The sequence below is a fragment of the Chenopodium album genome, chromosome 22 (genome assembly GCF_948465745.1).
Source record: "Chenopodium album chromosome 22, dcCheAlbu1.1, whole genome shotgun sequence".
In the NCBI taxonomy this organism is placed as follows: domain Eukaryota; kingdom Viridiplantae; phylum Streptophyta; class Magnoliopsida; order Caryophyllales; family Amaranthaceae; genus Chenopodium; species Chenopodium album.
The window spans coordinates 3948844-3969082 of record NC_137855.1 but is presented as its reverse complement, the minus strand read 5'-3'; the positions used below and the strand labels follow the sequence as shown (position 1 = coordinate 3969082).

The following is a 20239-nucleotide window of genomic DNA, read 5'->3' as shown; positions in this document are numbered from 1 at the left end:
GTATATATGGATATATATAAATATAAATATATATATATATATATATATATAAATATAAATATATATATATATATATATAAATATATATATATATATATATATATATATATATATATATATATATATATATATATATATATATATATATATATATATATATATATATATATATATATATATATATATATATATATATATATATATATATATATATATATATATATATATATATATATATATATATATATATATATATATATATAGTAATATATAAAGAGAAAGGACTTTTTGGGTGATAAATTTGGCTTTTCCCAAAATGCCCTTCTCATTCTTTAAAATTACCTCAAAATTGCATAACTGCTATTGTAAAAAAAAAAAAAATTGCTCTTCTACGTGTAACATGCAGTTAATCACTTAACTGTAATGGATGAACAAAATTGACGGAAAACCAAAGGAAAAAAAATATATCTTTGTTAATAACTGCTAAATATGCATGTTTATCCTAATAATAAAAAAAATATACTGTATGTCATTTCTCACTAACTACTAAGCATTTCCCCTTCAAAAAAAAAAAAAAAAAGCATTTGATGGTTTTTTTTCCTCTAAACAAATCTCCAATCCTCAAAATCCGTAACACCATAATTGCTCTTTAATTATACTTACCTCGTTAACCTTTCACAAAAATAATTGATTAACCCCAAAAATTTATTATTTCGTCTAACAAAAATCCATTAAAGTCAATTGTCATGTTTCAAGAAATGGTTCTTCCTGGAACGGTATTTATAAATAACTTTTTATTCTCACTTTATACTACACAAGCTAAGGGCCTGTTCTCTTACGTTGAAATTCAGTTCAGTTCAGTTCAGCTGAGTTCAGTTCAATTCAGTTCAGTTCAGTTCAGCTCCTAATTTCCTTCTCTTATAAAATATTCATTTCAGTTCAGTTCAGTTCAGTTCAGCTGAGTTCAGTCAATGAGAACAGGCCCTAAGAGGCACACACTACGCGTATACAGTAAAAAAAAAAATATATTGTACACGCATGCGTGTACGTCTTAGCTTGTATATATAAAGTGAAAGGGTCTTTTGGGTGATAAATTTTATTATCCCCAAATTACCCCTCAAGTTGTAAATTTACTTTTTTCTTACAATTAAAATTAAGAATTATTATTTTTTTTTTAAAAAAAAGAGTCTTATCATAACTACCCTATCTATGTCCCTATAATAACCGCTCCCTTTTCTCCACATAAATTTATATCTTCAACTGTCCTCTCACTCCCCATAAAAAATGAAGCCACTCTTGAGTCTATTATCTTTTTTCCATCTAATTTCTTATACAGTACGCGTCTACTCTTAACTTGTATATATAAAGAAAAAGAAAAAGAAAAAGAAAAAGAGAGCTGAATCGACGTCGTGTTAGAATTGTCACACTCATCGTCATGAACATGTGAGAAAAGGGCAAAACCCCAATTAAACTTGTTCAATTTCTAAGTACTCAAAATTGCAGTGACCTTAAAATTCTGGGCTTCAGCTTTTGTTGCGAAGAAGAAGAAGCGAAATGATTTCAATATGTCGGCAAATCTCTAGAACTTTCACTTCTCAATCACCTACTACAATTCCAGCTTTCGTTCCTCCATCTCTAAGATTCTTCTCCTCTTCGTCTCCATATGTAGGTACGAAATTTAAAAAATTAATTTCTGTTTTATATTTTTTCTTCTCTTAATTTGTTGGTTTTTAGTTGAATCTTTTGATGAATTTACAATTTGGATTAATTAGAGAAATACCCAGATTTTAATTTTAAAAAATTGTTTTCTACGGGTTTTGGGGTTTAAGGGTTTAGGGTTTAGGGTTTTTGAGCTTGATTTTTAACATAGTTGATCTTCAATTTTTTTGGGTTGAAATATTGATCTGTAATGTTTTGGTGTTGAAGTCTGAAAAGGGCACAATTTTCATTTTAGTTGTGTTTGCTTTAGTTGCCCTGATTATGTTATTTAATTTACTAAGATCAGAGAAGAATGAGAAATTATTCTCCTTTGTCTTTGTTGTGAGATTTATTTTCTCTTTCAGATTATAATTTGGGGACTTTGCTTCATTATTTATGGAAATGCAATTGGATTTTGTGCAGAACCCATTAGAGATTTTCCTTTATTAGTTTGGTTTGAACTTTTAATTGAGGGATTGATGTGTGGTTTGACATGGCAGTGAAGGTCGGAATACCGGAGTTTTTGAATGGGATAGGGAAAGGAGTAGAGGCTCATGTGGGGAAGCTTGAGTCTGAGTTTGGGGACCTTCAAAAGTTGCTTGTCGTTCGCACTCTTAAGCTCAAGAAGCTCGAAATTCCATGTAAACATGTAAGTAATACTCTTGATACCTTTGTTGCTGAGAGATTGTGCAATTTTGATTACATTTGTTACATTGTTTACCGATTTTGCGCTTTGGTTATGTATTTATTTCTCAGCTTCCTTGCTGGTTCATTGTTTTGATTACTTCAATCATTGGTAGCAATGGTGTTTATAATTTCAGATTTGCAGTACTGCTGTGTGCTATAATGGTTTTGATGGTAGATTTATTTAAGATTCTGTTAAAACTGGAACCAATTTTAAAATGTTTATACTACGGAGTTTGTTCTGGACTATGTTTCACAAGCACAAGTTAATTAGATGAGGATGATCTCTTAGAGGCTTAGTTTCCGTATGTAGCTCTAACTTGTAGCTATTTAGAGCTCCCATTGCAGCATTGTTTATATAGATAAATTTAGTTCCATATATGTGGCGCTTATAGTGAAGAACTAAGTTCAATTGATTTAAGACTATTGTAAGGGTATAAAGTTGGATCATACGTCTTAGTAAACCCACACATCCATTGATGTGCTGAATGTTGGTATTCGAGTTTACTATTTGCTGTGACAGAACAATAGACACACATGTCTAAAGCACTCTTCTAGGTAATTTGATTCCCGTGGAATATAGAAACAGATAAGAAAAGGGTGGGTGTTGAAGAAAAAGCCAAAAGCATTGTTTGTGATGTACATATTAAATTTAACCAGATAAATTGTTTTAGCTATGCAAAGATTGGTTACCTTACAACAAATCAGAAATCTAGACATTTTAATGACCCGTTTATGTACTTGTAGCGGGATTTACACTAGGCTTTGTTATATTGTAGGCTTTTAGCTATGCTTTGAACAACACTTGAAAATGGAATATTGAGATTAAATTGCGGGAAGCAGGAAGGAGTTCTGAATGGGAAGCACTTCTGTTCTTTGAAATCTTAATTATCCTTTACATATGGTTCCAATTGTTTTGGTCTTTACAAAGTTATTTCATACTCCGTATCTCTGAAGACACTGAAACTGTTGGCTGTTGTTTCCTTGTCAACACTATCTGAGTTTCTGAACAATAGTTCTCAATGCTGATTGTGGGGCTGGGAGGTGCTGAATTGGGTATCTTAGGAGTGGCTGTTTCTCTTTTGGGGTGCCTTTTGGGGTTAACCAATGCATTAAATTGCAATGATATCGATGCAAGAATGGTTCTGTTCAGTGTTCACAGGCCTAAATTTTGGTAATATGGTTCTATTCAGGGTCAAGATGCTCTAATGGTCCAATTAGTTATAAGATTGATGATATTTCTATCATGCTAACTAGCTAAACTGTTAGATGGATAATCTTTTTATGCATGAGTTTGGTTTATTATTCTAGTACACCTTTTATTCTCTTTGCAGCACCAATTATCACATTACACTAATGCAGCAAAAAAAACCTGCTGTAATACCTGTGCCCTTTAGTTCTTCCCATCCTCTCTCAGTCTCTCCAGAGTTTCCACCTTCAAATCATATCTGATGGCTTCAGGAAATCTGAAAATGTTAGAACTGAAGTATTTTCTAAATACTTGACAATAGTTTCCAGATTAAAGGAGTAATTTTATTTTACCATGAATTTTCAAAACAAAAGATTGATATAATTTTCATTTTTCTTGTCAGAGGAAGCTGATACTGAAGTATGCCCACAAATACAGAGTAGGACTTTGGAGGCCACGATCTGACATGGTGAAAGTTTAGGTCCTCTCTAATTAGCAGTGTTCCTAATTGATGCTGAAAAATTCAAGGTTGCTTTTCACCTGTCTGAATCAAAATTGTACCTGGTTGTCGACGAGACTTGGCACTTGGGATTATTGCCATTAATTTCAACCTTGTTCCGAATTATTTGGATTGGGTTTTTGCTTTCAGTAGGAAATTTTGATGATTGATGGTTAAGTGTTTGTGAAATAACGCTTTACTGATCTTATTTTGTTTTTTAAACAATCCCTACCATTGTGGTGAATTATACTTCGTACTATGTTTATTGGAATAAGTATACCAAGATACTTCATATTAGTTCTAGCTGTTTTTTTTTTTCCTTTTTACTTGAAAAAGAAAATTATTAATTATAAGTCATACAACATTCACAATGATCTTTATTAAGATGGGTAAATCTCAAATTTGGAGTATCAGCACAAATTTCATGATCAAATTAAATACTTTCAGATTTCGTATTACTTTGTATAATTTGCAATGTGTTTGAATCTGAATTCATATTTCCCATCCATCACAAATCTACATTTATCTTGATTATAGGAAGTAGTTTGTGCTTTGTATGTACTATACTCTATATTAATGACAATTTATATGAGTACCAAAATTCTTAAAATTTGAGCATCATTATGAAAATCAAGTACAGCACTTAATTTTTATTTATTTAGTATTTTTCTTTTTATGGTCGAAACTCGAAAGTAAGGGTCTATTTTGATTTATTGAACTGAATATTTTATGAGGGGAGGAAATTAGAAACGGAACTGAACTGAATTTAACTTAACTTAAGCTGAAAAGGTTATCACAAAGGTAAAAAGTAAAAATAAAATAAAATACTTCCTTCGTTTCTTTTTAGTTGACACGTTTGTCAATGTACAAATCAAAACGTTAATATCTTTAGTTACCGATAAGTAACAATTATAAAAAGTTGATATTTTGAAAATATATACTGTGACGAATCTAACAAGACCCCACATGGCTACATTAAAGAGGAGTGTGTGAATAGTGCTAAAGTCAAAACGTGTCAACTAATTAAAAACGGAGGTAGTACTAATTTAACAAACAAAGACCTAATACCCCCTCCGTGTTTTTTTAAGTAATACACTTTTCATTTCCGGCCGTGTTTTTTTAAGTGATATGCTTTCTTTTTTGGCAAAAAAATACATTAAAATATTATATCTTTCTCCTCTCATGGTTCCCACCCAAACCCACTACTATTTTTTATTATATCTTTCCTCTCAAATTCATTACTCCCTCCGTTTTTAAATACTTGCTCCATTTCTATTTTTTGCACTATTCATTTATCCTACTTTGATTAATGTTTGTGATTTATATATAAGAAAAAATATATTCCTCTAGGTACTTGTTGGAATCATCTCAATGAATAGATTATTAATTTTCAATTTTTAGAATTTATACTTATTGATAACTAAAGATATTAGTGATCAAAGATGAGCATCGGCATTCGTGTCCAAGAGAAATGGAGCAAGTATTTAAAAACGGATGGAGTACTTTTCAATAAACTATTAACTCCACTATCTTTCTTTAACAATTTTTTAATACTCCGCTACCCCACTTATCTCTTATTTTATTTAAGTCAATTAAATTGCCTAAAACTATGTGCCGGTCAAAAGTGTATCACTTAAAAAAAGACGGAGGGAGTGTATCCTTTTAAAAATAAAAACACAAAGACCTAATAGGCTAATATATAAGTGCATTTGACATAGACCTCATGTTAAAGATGAGGCTTAGACCTCGAGCTTTTGCCGTCTTCTTTCATGGCGGCGGCTCGTATTCCTTCTTGTCTTCTCTCCCTTCCCCTTTCTTTCACTCCCTTTTCCCTAGTTCTATTTTTGTTCCTCATTATCATCGTCGTTTGGATTACACTTTGCTTAGATTAAAGGAAAAAGAGGGAATAGGGGTAGTTTGAGATCGGAAAACCCTAATTCTATTTGTCGATTCTGCTAATCAACAATGCAAATTAGGGTTTTCTGTTCCCAAACTTCCCCTTTCCCTCTTCAATCAATTGACTTCTTCAATTCTTACTGTCATTTGGGTCGCATCGATTTCGGGTTTTCTAGATCCCCTTTGTTGATATTATGCACTCTGTAATTGTTAATAAACATTTTTTCAATAGATCAATGAATCTAAAGCATCTCCCAGTGCTAGAATCGTTCCCTTAACCAAATTTTGAAGTGGGACATTTCTTGACCAATTGCCATAATGTTTTTCTAGATTTGATTAGAGATAATATAGATTGGTAAAAAAAACTATGAATCTTTCATCATGTTAAAGTGAATTTTGGCATTGATAGTGAATCTGGACTTTTGGTGTACATTTCTTTGGTCCTAGAATGGGAATATGCTTTTCAATATCTTTTTACCTTTTTTTGGGTACATGATCTATGGTGTATGTCAAATTGCTGCTTCTATTTGAGGTTAGTTGAATGCTATTAAGCAGTCAACACAATTAATTTAACATGTTTTTTTGGTAGTGACTGAGACATTGAGATGTGCAGAACTTTCCATGAATTTACCTTGTGATTTTGTTCATTTAGATTAATGGTCATGTTTATGGAATACTTGGTATCATTTTTGGTAGTTGTACAAGGTGAAATTAGGTAGTAACCAAAAGGAGCACATTGGTTGCTAGTTTCTTCTCGTTGAAGAAGCACAAGCCATTGCTGATTGGAAACTGTATGAAATGAAGGCTTGAAAGCAATTCTTGATGGATGTCCACTTCTTGAATCCCTGGATTTATGTGATTTTTTCGCATTAATATATCTGGAGATTTGGGTAAAAGATGTCAACAGATCAAGCACTTGTGGGCTGCGGCTACCATAGCTCAGGGTACCTTGATTTTGAAGATGAATATCCTGACTTCTTGGACGATTTTGATTATTTACCACTCCATTATTATGCTCCGTTTGCTGGTGCTGGCCTTGGTTGTATTTCAGTTTCAGAAACTTTTGTTCATTTTTGCATAACCTTTAAACTTAAGCACAAACAAAAGATGGTCCAAGAAAATGAATGTTACAATATTTCTCCATATAGTTTTGTTTTGAAAGACTACATATATACAGAAAATTGGTGTAGGTATTAGTTTTGTTTTGGAAGACCTTGTTAACTGAAGCTGCGTGAGAAGGTCTGTGGCTGTGAACTTGGGGAACCAATGAGCGAGGAGGTGGGAGCAAGTGAGGAGATGCGAGGAAGTTGCAGTGATTCTACCGTTCCTTCTAGCATGTCGACCACTTGACTCATCCCTGGTCGGCTTGATGGGTTGGTCTTCACACACCATAAGCTTACCAAAATCATTTTCTTCTGAATCTCCCTCTCATCAGAACTCAACATTCTTTGATCAACAAATGATTCCCCTGCTTCAAGTTTCTCATATATCCATTCAGGGAAATACTGCTCGCCACTGTTCTCATCACCTCCGATATCAACTTTTCTTCTACATCCAACCATTTCTAAGACCAACATTCCATAGCTATAGACATCTGACTTGTAGGAAACACCACCAACATTCCTCAGGAATACCTCAGGAGCTATGTATCCGACAGTCCCTCTAGCTTCAGATATCGATATAATGCTCTGCTTCTGGGGGCATAGCTTAGCTAGGCCAAAATCAGAGATCTTTGGGCAAAGATTTTCGTCTAGGAGAATGTTGTGTGGCTTAATGTCAAAGTGAAGGATTCTTATGTTACAACCTCGATGCAAATACTCTAGCCCTCTTGCAATTCCAATTGCTATTTGTAATAATGCTTCCCATGATAGGGAGGGTTGGCTGTTTCTTCCATACAAATACTTCTCAAGTGATCCATTAGGCATGAAGTCATAGACCAGAGCTCGATGTTGACCCTCAAAGCAGAATCCCAGGAGGGTGACAATGTTAACATGGTTGGTGTTTCCAATACTTGCAACCTCGTTAAAGAAATCCTCAGCATTTCCTTTTAATTTTTTCAATATCTTTACTGCGACAAGATGCTTGGTATTCTGAATCTCTCCTTTGTATACAGCACCATAGCCGCCTTCTCCTAGTTTGTCTTTGAATAAATTGGTTATTTTCTTTAAATCAGAGTATGTGAATCTTTGTAGACCGACAGCTCCATGATTTTTCAAGAAAGCCTCAACATCTTGCTTCCTTTTCCACCGAGGATCTTCATCGTTTGATGAGCATCTTCTTCTCAAATAGAAGACAAGAAATATTAATATTCCCATTCCAATAGCTGAGAAAGAAGCTGCAAGGCAATCGACATAGAAAACTTTATTATGTTGAAGTAGGAACAAAACTATTAAGGCAAAATCTTATATGAGAGGGTCGAACACACTGTGAGATGAGCATGTGAATTGAATGATGCTCACAGTATGAGATCGTCTCACCCAAGACTTTCTCATATACATTATGTATAAGTCTGCTATCTAGATCTGTTAAAATAATTATAGATGTGGAGCAAGTTTAATGAATAGTAAGGTACATCACCTAGTAGCGCAATTGTGGACTTGGTTGGAAAGCCCTTGTTTGGATTGGATCCTGTTTTAAAAATTCTGTTAGTGACATATACATCTAGACAAAGGATTCAAATTAGTAGTTGTGTGTTGAAGCAGATTACAATATAGTACCTGGGAAAGAGCACTTGGATTCATCAGCACAGAAGCAAGTGAAATTATTTGAACGCGGCTCATGCCCACACTGCCCTCCTGATCTGAGACATGCTTCACATGAAACACGATTAGCGATCCATGTAAGCTCAAAACCATTCCAAGCAGCATTAGGTATGTAACCTCCTATAGCATCCATATCCAAACTGTCTTTGATGTGAATTGGAAGAAAAGTATGGTGTTGACACGAATCTACTGAGATGTTACTTTTCAGCATCGCGTTCTCAGTCAGCCAACAGACCGGTACATTAGTAGGACTCATAGGACAAGAAAACTCTTTAAACGTTGTAGAATTACATAGTGAAGAGCAATTACCATAAAACAAGGTGAGGTTGACCGTATCAGGAGTATATTGGAAAATAGAGTAGTCAATATAGAGTTCATGAAAGTAGTCAGGGCACCCAGACCTTGCTTTATAATCATCCCTAGCAATAGTGATGGTGGAAGTTGTATAGTTGATGTTCATGACGGCGAAAGTTTGAGACATCATCGTCATGGTAACTGGCATAGCAATTTGATTGCAGCCAAAGAGCTCAAACCCAGGGTGGCCACAATATAATGGTCTGTCAAAACCATAAAAAGGGTAGCTTAAATTTGTTATGTTTCAACAGTTGAATGGCTGACTGCAAGTTTTGAACTCTTCGCTAACGCGGCCATGGCATGTAGGAAGGTTGCTTAGTAATGCAAGGATTATGATTACACATGAAGATGAAACAAAGATATTCATAATAATTGTTTTAAGAAAATGAATGTTGTTGTGGATGATATGTGATATTACTCCGAAAGTAAGAAACTAAGAAATGTCAAGATTGTCAACTGTCAAGCAGTGGGATTATAAAATTATTTTCCGTATATTTTTTTTTAATTGGGGCAGGTAGTACTTTAGCAAGGTCTTTGGACCGCGGTCGGTGGATTTGTAATATATTTGGGATTATAAGTGCCGATAATTAATTAATTAGTTGGATAAATGTATATGTGCGTAAATTTTAATATATACGAAGAATTTCGTAATATCTACTTGTGTAATAATATACGTAAACATAAAATTGTAACCATTCATAATTTTAATACTCGTATTGATATTTTTTTTTGTTGAATTTGGCTCAATTTATTTGGAAATGTTGGTAAAAATAATCTCAACTTTCACGTATTCGCTTAAAATAATTTCAATGATTAGTTTTAAATAATCCCAATAATTAGGTGTATTTGCTTAAAATGGTCCTAAGTGACCGGTAACCTATTAAAGAGGTAATTTTTATTAGAGTTAGATGACACGTGTCATCGCGTGAATGGTTGAAAATGAATATAAAAAAAAAAATGAAAAAACCCAGCCCCAATCCATGCCACCAACTACGTCCGATGTCTCTCTTCCTAACGGCCCAGCCCAAATCCTCGGCCCTCACTCTACTACGCGCCCATACCCCCTCACCCACCTTGGCACCACCCTTATCGGCGCCTCTTCTCCCAAAACCATTAATCATGCAACCCTATAACACCCTCGAAATCTTTATCTAGATTACTTCCCCATCGCATAAAAACCCCCAACTGCCCTTCACCCACCGTCAGAACCCTAATGCTACGGATCGGAACCCTAGTGCTAGGGATCGCAAACCTAGTGCTAGGGTTCCGATTGGTGGAGGAGAGGTTTTTGGGGGGGTTTTTTATGCGGTGGCGGGTAATTTAGGGATTTTGGAAGGGTTATGGTTGCGCAATTGCTGGTTTTGGGTGAAGGGGAGCTATCAGGTTATTTTTATTATTTAAAATAGATGATTAAAATGAATCAAAAATATCATGACATATGTCATGATTTAATCCTAATGACTAACGGTGTTAAATAACAAGTGTTAGGGCCTGTTTTCTCCAACTTATTTTCAGTTTAGCTCTAATAAGTTCAGTTTAGTTCAGTTCTTAATTTCCTTCTTTTATAAAATATTCGGTTTAGTTCAGCCCAGCTCTAATAAATTCAGTTCAGCTCACTTCAGTCAATCAGAACAGACCCTTAGTCATTAAAGGCACTCGGTAAATTTTTAAAAAGTTCGGTGGTAGTTGGTGAATTTGTGAAAGCTTCATGATTTAGTGAATTTGTAAAAATTGTATGACATTTGGTGAGTTTTTAAAAAATATACTCCCTCCTCGTTTTTTTAAGTGTTACAGTTTGAGCAGCACATCGTTTTAGGCAATTTAATTGACTTAAATGAAATAAGAGGTAAGTGGGGTAGTTGGAATATTAAAAAATTGTAAAAGAAAGATAGTGTGGTTAATAGTTTGAACCGCACTATCTTTCTTTTATCGAACAGACCCTTAGTGTGCCTTTAATGACTAAGGGTCTTTTCGATAAGGATCTTGAGGTTCTTTTTGTGTGTTTTTTTTTAGCAAGGATCAAGGTACGTTTAGATGACTAGATACCTTAATTGAAAGTGGTTGGTTTGAACAATATGTTTTACATATGATTTGATTGGTGATTAAATTAAATTGAATTGAATTATGATTTATGATATAAATTATGTTTGAAGGTATTGATTTTAATAAAAGTATTTTGAATGATTAAGTTTTAAATCATGTTTTGAATGGTTTGAATTATTTATCATGTTTAAATAAAGGATTTGAATTTAAAAGGTTTGTTGAATTAAATAAAAAGGTTTTTCAAGGAAGATTTATTGATTTTGAAAAGTTATTAATATATATGAGATTTTATTCTCAATTATTTATTAAAAGGGTGATTTTGTAAGCATGTGGAATTTATTAAAAAGGATTTTGAATTATATTGGAACTATTGGATATTAAAAGGATTTATTGAACCATTGAATTATTATTATTATTATTATTATTATTATTATTATTATTATTATTATTATTAATGTTTTATAAGCATGTTGGAAATCCCACTATGCGGATTTGGTTTATTGATAAGGCCTTGGACTTTGTATGACCGGGTCTTTCCTCAACAATAGCCTTGTAATATAAGGAGACTAGCTTGGGGGGGTATGCACACTTGGGTGAGGAATAAGATTAAAGAAAATTGGTTCTTAATAAAGGAATTGGTTTTTAAAGGAAGTGGTTTTATTAACTATTATTTATTGGAATTGGTTTTATAAATCATATTTGTTGAATTACTGGAATTTGTTTAAGAATATTGAGAATTGGTTTTGAATCATGAGTTTGGAATTATTGAATTAATTATTGGAAATTGGTTTTAAAGCATGTTTGCAAATAAATTGAGTTTAATTATCTTGCACTTATTGTACTTAGCATATTTTGCTAACCCGTACTTCTTATTTTGTTCTGGTTCGCCCTATTTACCGTAATGGTAAGCAGTGTTGCTTATTTTCAAGCTGAAGTCAATGATTGATGCATTGGAGTCCCGGGATTGGTTTCACTAAATTAGGAATTTTGGTCTTTGTATCTATTTTTGAGTACTCATAACATTGGATACTATTTATAGTTATTATTAATAAATAAGAGTATTGAAGTTTCCGCTGCAAAGTATTGTATTATTAGTAAGTTGAGTAGCCTTGCGTAATCACGTGGCGGTAATATATCTAAGTTTATCTCTACGGTATAATTATACGTATTATACTAGTATTTCCGTAGAGGGAGATTTGAGGGTGTTACACATACACATCATCTCCATCAACATTATAAGTAGTGTATACAGGCACAACTCCTATAACTGGAAACCATTTTAGCAACTGCTTCAAGTGATTGTTTCCGTCTTCGTTTTCACATACAATAATCTGAGTGTATTGGATAACATGACTACTATGATTCCATAATGGTATACCTCTGGTTTTTGCCTTAAGTAGTAGCTCAATAGGTTTCCACCTACTTTTGCTTGCTATAATATACATTCAAATCCTTTTCAATATAAGAGCTCAATAATGGTCAAATTACTCAAATATACGTTGTTTTGCAACTACTGCAAATGCACACATATCGTGACCTTGTTTTATAGGAGGCTGTAAAATCTTCACCCCATTGTATACCTCCTATTGAAAATTATGATTTGATAGTTCCTCAAAATGCTTGTGATGTTTTGGCTCCATATATAACATACATTAGATTAATAAATTAAGGTGAAAGAAAAGTAAAGTGTATGAGATTAAGGAGAAGATGAAACAAATTTATTATACTCATGAGTCACAACATCAAATCTGCTATTCAAGAAAAGCCAACAGTAAACTTAAAAGACCTAATAATCACCAGTAACTATCTCACTTTAAAATTTATTCCACCGTGTTTGAAATATATAAAATAAAACATATATACATTTTGATGTACCAATTACAATTCTGATACAATTTTTTTAACGGCATATACATCTTTATAAACAACTAAAAATTTTGTTACATGATGAAAACCTGAACAATCTTCCTCAAGAAAATCAGTCACATATTTGTAATGTAATCTTGAACTTTTTTTCAAAAACATAACTTGTAATTACAGGTAATTATATATATGAGGAAAATAATATAAATATTATATATAATGATGTATATATATGTATTAAAAATGTGCAATGTAATATATATAGTTTACACGTAATTTATTAATTATAAATTATTTTTTATATAATTTGTTTCAAGTTATAAAGAAATGCTAAATTTGCTGATGCACATATATCTACAAAAGAATAGCATGATGAACCATTTTCTTCAACTTTACACCTAAATTAAAGCTAATCCTTTTAGAGATGGAAGCTGTGTATAATATTGGGATAGTAAGTTGGGAAAACTCGAGAAATAATAATATACAATACATACATTAGTTTTGTTAAAGTAAGCCAATACCTTTTCAGAATACTTAGTCACTTTTCTATGGAGATATGCCTCGCTAATAGGCTTGTAACAATCCGTACGCCCTGGGAAGAATTCAAGCGTATCGGGAATGAATATAGGCAAGGAATCCTTCTCCAAACTTGTAATCCATAATCAATCTTTCAGTTAGTCAACTTTTTATAATTTCAATTCAATTCTTATTAAGTAAAACTAGTGAGTAGCCCGGGCGTTGCCCTGGTTGCTACTATTGTTGACGTGCAATCAATAAATTTTTTAAAAGGCTTTTTAAAATTGTAATTATCATTGTCAAACTAAAATTGAGTTTTTTTAGTATATTTTATTTTAATTAAATCTTGTGGTTTGCACTTATATAATTTTATTTTAGATGGTGAAATGGTTACTCTTGTTGTAAGAGGTTGAGGGTTCAATCCTCCTTATCCTTACGTTTTTATATTCAATAATGTTGGTTGCTTGGGTGATGTGGCATTGTTTGAGTGATGATGTGACATCATTAGACATTGTGAAGATGGCATGGCGCAACAAAAAATGAGACTACGTGGCACATCGACCTTCTTAGGAACACCTTTTAATATATAGTATAGATTGGGCGATTTTTGGAACAAACAAATTAATATCATTATTCACCTTAAAACAAAAACTTAAAATTCAAACAATATAAAAAATAATAATCATAAACGATAATAACTTTGTGAATAAATATAATCTTGTTACACATCGCTAGAAAATCCTCAATAAATATAGAGTCATCCGCTATAAAATCCTCCATGAGTATAGAGTCATCCATGATTTCTGCAAAATTACTGCATAAAATCGAGTAATTATTTCCAAAAAAAAAACCTAGCCATTGAAGGCTATTAACAGGTACACAGTAGCTAAAAAAAAGGCAAAAAGATAAAAAGAAAAAAAAAAAAAAGCAAAAATGAATCCTTTGCAATCCAAAAAAAAAAAAAAAAATTGCAAATTACAGCCATTTATAGTTCGTATTTTGCAAATTGCAGCCGTTTAAAAAAAAATTGCAAATTGCAACCCAAAAAATCAAATAAACTGTACATTGCAGCACGATTCAACTTTTTCATCGGTTTACATGTCAAAAAATATTCATTTAAGGTTTTAAGGGTTATTTTGCCCGAATCGAGCTCGGAATTAGCAAAAAAATGACGTAAGTGTTTCATTTTTACAGTATCGATACATTTTTATTACGAAAAACGAGGCACTTGTGTTGTTTTTTTGCTAATTCCGAGCTCAATAGAGTACCTATCTAGAGTCACATTAGAAATGAGTGGTATACCTATTGAGTACCTTTTGAGTATGGGAACTTATCGTATCAACAATGTTCATGGTATTCCTACTGTCATGGTGAAAACCACTGACTCTCGACCTCTTATAGAAAGCCATACCTCTACACTCAGTTCGTTTGTCAAAAATAGAAGTTTTTGCAAAGTTGTTGGGGTAGATGCCAAAAGAACAGGGAGCAAGACATATCTACTGATCTTATATGCAGATCATGACAATTGTATGGTTTTTGATATTAATCTTAACTGTAGTACCCCCTGATTCAGAGTGCAAATTTCTAAAGGATCCGGAAATTTGCTTTGTTGGATATCGAAACTTGCCTAATAAAGGCCTCTCGCACGAGGTTTCAGTAGTCGGAGTAGGTGAATTGGCAGCACGAGTTCTGAAGAAAGCAGGTCTCACCACATCAAATTTGGCTGAAATAGCAAGAGAGGCTAGGGTTCGTTATGATGGTCCACCAACCGGAACCGGCAGTGAACTTCAAGTCGATTCTAGGAATCCAAGGGTGTTAACTGAAGAGATGATGAAGACCACGATCAGTGATGCTTGTTGCTACTATAAGATTGGTTATAAGCTCTTGAGCTCCCTTTCCCTATCTCCCTAGATCTTTGGTTGTAGAATAACAAGTTTTTGTTTACTAAATGCTACCAACTATCTAATTAGTTTTTGATCTTTATTTGTAAACGAATGATATGAATCTATTATCTATATTTAAGTAATGCCATGAAAGTATGAAACAAGACCTATTGCTGTTTTGTGTGATAATATTTAGCTTGCAGAGTTGCAGTTGATTATAATCGTATTAGTATTAAAACAAATAAATAAACTGCAAACTGTTGGCAGTAGTATTTGAGCTATTAAGTTGAAAGATCACAATTAAAAAAGTTAAGACATTTGGTTTCAAAAAACAACTTCAGAGTCCCAAGACATTTCTTTTTTTGGTTTTTTTTTTGACACAATAAGACTTTTTTTTTTTTATACACTCATCTTGGCAGAATTTATTTTTTGTTGGCCAGGTAAATGAGTTAATGGACTAGTTAAGACTTAAGAGTCATTAGTCTCTCAAGGCCCCAATACAGTTTTTATGAGTCCATACTTACAAAGAAAACGGTCCAGCTTGAGCCAAGGATTCAGGCTGGGCCTAACCTTCGGGTCAAAACCTGTGTCTAAACTCAATTTTTGACAGGCTCCAATTTCAACTAAAGTTAGTTTTTTGGGCTGCCCATAAACCAATTATTCAGGGAAAAAAATTAAAAAAAAGTTGGGCAGACCAGCTGACCAAACCAAGCCTTTGCGGCCGATTTAGTTTTTCTATAACTTGTGTAAATTTTGTTTTTGTTTTTGTTTTTTTTTTTTTTTTATAAACTTATCTAAATTTTTTTAACCCTTGTAGTATTATAAACTATAAACTACTCTTTAAGTACTCTTAACCTTTTTATTTTAATTGAAATACTCAAAAGTAGAATTTTCTGTGAATAGAGTTGTCTATTTAGATGTGCGGGTCGGATTTGATGAGGTCGGGCGAATCTAATTTTAAACTTGAGTCATGTGAACTTAACGTGTCTATACAAGCCGAAATTTAAACTGAATATTTTTTTAGTTGGTTAAGACTTGGGTTGACATCATCATTTTGAATCTTAAGATTTATACTTAAAACTTTTCCCATTTTTCTTCAAAAATCTCAAGCAAGTCTCAAATTGAGTCTTGAAATTTCAAGACTCAACTTAAGACTTGAGATTGAGACCCACTTCACCCACTTCATTTTTATTTTTATTTTTATTTTTTTGAAAAAACTTTATTTTTATTTTTATTATCCCTTCTTTTTTTTTATTTTTTTTTTATTTTTTATACTTTTCTACATATAATATGTCAAATATTTAAGTCTTAGGGTTAAAGTGATAAATTTGTGTAAATCTTAACAAGAATTTGATGACATCCTTTTCAATGGGCCCCATCAAAAATGATGTCACATACAAGTCTTCAGAATTGGGGCTAAACTTGCTCTTAGATCAGATTAGTCGGGTGAGGTTTTAAAACATGGAGTTACAGTTGTAAAATCTACGGAGCATTTGTTTAACATTTACTAGCAGTGAAGCATACAGCATGTTACAGCCAAACTTTTTGACTATCAAATCCCAAGAAAGTCCATGGTCATTTCTTCAACCCAGAATTCCCCCATTACCCATCTTTAACCCCTCTCTACATAATAAATTAAAAAATAAAACTATTTACGAAATAACAAATTCAAGTACTCAATAGATAATATTATAATCAAATAAATGAAGTCACCGTCCACAACTCAACACAAAACCAACATCACATTCACATTCACATCATCAGCCTCTGTATTCTGTAGGGTCCCACATGGTTTGTTCACACTTTCCTAGGTGTCCACCTTCTCTTTCTCTCTCCTTTGAAATTAAACTAATTGAAAAAAACAATTACCCACCTTCTCTTTTGCTGACCATATTTTTTTTTATTTTCAAATCTTTCAACTCCAATCCTCTTACGCGTTCACACTTCTCTCACACATTTTTGTCCAACATATAAAGTGCACATCTTCTTCTCTTATTTATTTTCTCTCTCTACAATTTCACTGTAATTTTCACTTAATTTGAAACTACCCCAGTTTGAATTTGCTCATATTTTCCCTAATTCAGCTCATTTCATTCAATTTCTTGCTGTTATTTGAAGTATTCTTCATAACTTGGGACTAAAGCTTCAGATGCTAATTCCTCTGTAAGACTTCTCTTTTTTAATTGGTTTTTTTTTTTTTTTTGTTTGATTTGTTTTCTGTGTTGGTTATGTGTTTTTTCTTCAATTGAATGCAAAAATATTAGTGGGGTTTGATTGAATTTTTGTGGGAAATGAATTTCTGATTTTTAAAATTTTTGCCAGGTAAATTATATAATTGCAGATATGAATGAAGGGGGTAATAATCATAGCAATGGTGGAAGAAAAAGAAGGAAGAAGAATGGAAATGGGGTAGATGAAAGTGTTAATTTTGAAGAAAAACAACAACCTAGTGACAAGAAGGAAACAAAGGAAATGATGATCACATCTTATTTGTTGTTAGAAGACCAAGAGAAGCAAGAGAAAGAGGAGTGGGAAGAATTTGCTGATCAAGAGAAATTCGATTTCGAGGCGATTCATAAGAAAAAAACACAAGCAATGTTGGATTACAATTCGAATTTGCAGAGTAGCTATGAGGGTTTGGATGAAACTGATAGATTAAGGCGAAAGCGAGCGAGGGGAGCTGTTAATTCTGCAATGGTTGTTGCTGCTAGTGAAATCATTGAGAAAGGCGGTAGTATTGAGGCTAGCAGTAAGCAATCTAGTGGTTCATCAGTGAGTCATCAACGACGTTTATGGGTTAAAGATAGGTCTAAAGATTGGTGGGATAAGTGTACTAGTCCTGATTATCCTGAGAGTGAGTTTAAGAGATGGTTTAGGATGGGAAAGGCAACATTTGAGTTGATTTGTGATGAGTTGAAGGTTGCTGTTGCGAAAGAGAATACGATGTTGAGGGCTGCTATTCCGGTTGATCAACGAGTTGCTGTGTGTATATATAGGTTGGCAACTGGTGAGCCGCTTAGGCTAGTGTCTAAGCGATTTGGTTTGGGGATTTCAACTTGTCATAAGATTGTTCTTGATGTTTGTGCTGCGATTCGGTCTGTTTTGATGCCAAAGTACCTGCAATGGCCTGATGAGGATTCATTGAGACAGATTAAGGAGGAATTTGAATCCATTTCTGGCATTCCTAATGTGGTTGGTTCTATGTATACAACTCATATACCTATAATTGCACCTAAGATTAGTGTGGCTGCTTATTTCAATAAGCGCCACACTGAGCGAAATCAGAAGACTTCGTACTCGATTACAGTTCAGGGTGTGGTTGATCCTAGAGGGGTTTTCAACGACGTGTGCATAGGATGGCCTGGTTCAATGCCTGATGATAAAGTGCTGGAGAAATCAGCATTGTATCAGAGGGGTAATCAAGGGCTTTTGAAGGGTGTGTGGATTGTTGGTGGTGCTGGTTACCCTTTAATGGATTGGATCCTAGTGCCCTATAATCAGCAGAACCTAACTTGGACTCAACATGCTTTCAATGAGAAGATTGGCGAAATTCAAACCGTTGCTAAGGATGCCTTTGCAAGGTTGAAAGGAAGATGGAGTTGCTTGCAGAAGCGAACCGAGGTTAAACTTCAAGAATTACCTGTGGTTCTTGGTGCCTGCTGTGTGTTGCATAACATATGTGAAATGAGAGGAGAGGAATTGGATCCTGAACTGGTTTTCGAATTATTCGACGATGAAATGGTCCCGGAGGTTCCATTGCAGTCACTAACCTCCATGAAAGCTAGAGATTCAATTGCCCACAATTTGTTGCATCATGGTCTTGCAGGCACTGGGTTTCTATAATTAGAAAACCATTCAGTTTATAGGTCCTTTAAACCCTTTATGCTGTAAAAATAGCTCCATATTTTCACTCCTTTACAAAGATAGTGATTTTTGGAATGCATAGGCCAAAATTTGTACTCTACAACGTAGCAAATAGGCATAGAATACTTTTGGTTCATACTTTTAATTACTCTTGATCAAGATATGGGTGTATAATTTCGAAATGACTTTTAATTTGTACCATTCTTTCAAATGATTTAAACAATTATGCAATTATTCTTAATTCTTAAAATTGACCTTTCTAAAATATAGAGATTTTTTTTATTTTTTGTTTGTTTTCTACTAAGGTACAATCTCTCCTTGCCCTCAATTATTATGTGATGTATTGTCTAGAATGTCAATGTTATTATATTTGTAGAAACACAATACTCAAATAGAGTATTAGTTTTGACGCGTTTAGTATCTGGACATCATAAGTAATTATCTGGATTTTGTCCGATTTATTATGACGTCGCAAAATGTATCCAATAATGATATTGTAGAATGTATTGACTAGATTCTCTTCATCATAATATATACAAAGTTTTCAATTACAAGCATAAGTTTCATACAACAAAATAAGACTTAGTCACAAAATTCCAATAACTTAACAAAAGTTCTAGTCAATAACAAACAATTCAGTCACCAAAAATAATTCCAATAATTCAATAAAAATCAGATGAACGCAACAAGATCTCAATATATTTTGGATCGATAAAAGTAAATGTGTGTGAACGCACAAGAAATATAGTTAAACTACTCGCGATTGATGTTGACTAATGTTGCAAGTGCAATACAAACGGGAAAGAGGGATTCGTTTCTTATAAAATTGGATCAACAAGATTAAGACGCAACAAGGGTGTCTCCCCTTTTCCATGCCTGGTGTGAAAACCATTATCATGCTTATTTGCACCAACAACATCATTGACTTTTTTGGAGGTCGATTTTGACTTTGTGTCGTAGGCTATCGACATATGATCTTGCGTTCACA

The 20239-nt window shown here is 33.2% G+C and overlaps 2 protein-coding genes and 1 pseudogene across 3 annotated transcripts; 2 read left to right on the top strand and 1 right to left on the bottom strand.

Moving 5' to 3' along the window:
• The first annotated feature begins 1428 nt into the window (after positions 1-1428).
• Positions 1429-4247, top strand: LOC145605296 (uncharacterized). The gene is made up of 3 exons (XM_081661337.1): positions 1429-1669; positions 2199-2347; positions 3975-4247. The coding sequence occupies exons 1-3, from the start codon at positions 1555-1557 to the stop codon at positions 4050-4052; spliced, it is 342 nt and encodes a 113-aa protein (XP_081517463.1). The 5' UTR covers positions 1429-1554; the 3' UTR covers positions 4053-4247.
• Positions 4248-7074: 2827 nt separating this feature from the next.
• On the bottom strand, positions 7075-9449 carry LOC145605748 (LEAF RUST 10 DISEASE-RESISTANCE LOCUS RECEPTOR-LIKE PROTEIN KINASE-like 2.4; annotated as a pseudogene). Its single transcript, XR_014105139.1, has 3 exons — positions 8684-9449; positions 8544-8594; positions 7075-8301 (listed from the first exon to the last, which is right to left on the bottom strand). The product of XR_014105139.1 is annotated as an LEAF RUST 10 DISEASE-RESISTANCE LOCUS RECEPTOR-LIKE PROTEIN KINASE-like 2.4 (transcript).
• A 7956-nt stretch (positions 9450-17405) lies between these two features.
• On the top strand, positions 17406-19449 carry LOC145604861 (protein ANTAGONIST OF LIKE HETEROCHROMATIN PROTEIN 1-like). The gene is made up of 2 exons (XM_081660836.1): positions 17406-17550; positions 17710-19449. Exon 2 carries the CDS (start codon positions 17731-17733, stop codon positions 19228-19230), a length of 1500 nt encoding a protein of 499 aa, XP_081516962.1. The 5' UTR covers positions 17406-17550; positions 17710-17730; the 3' UTR covers positions 19231-19449.
• The last annotated feature ends 790 nt before the right edge of the window (positions 19450-20239 follow it).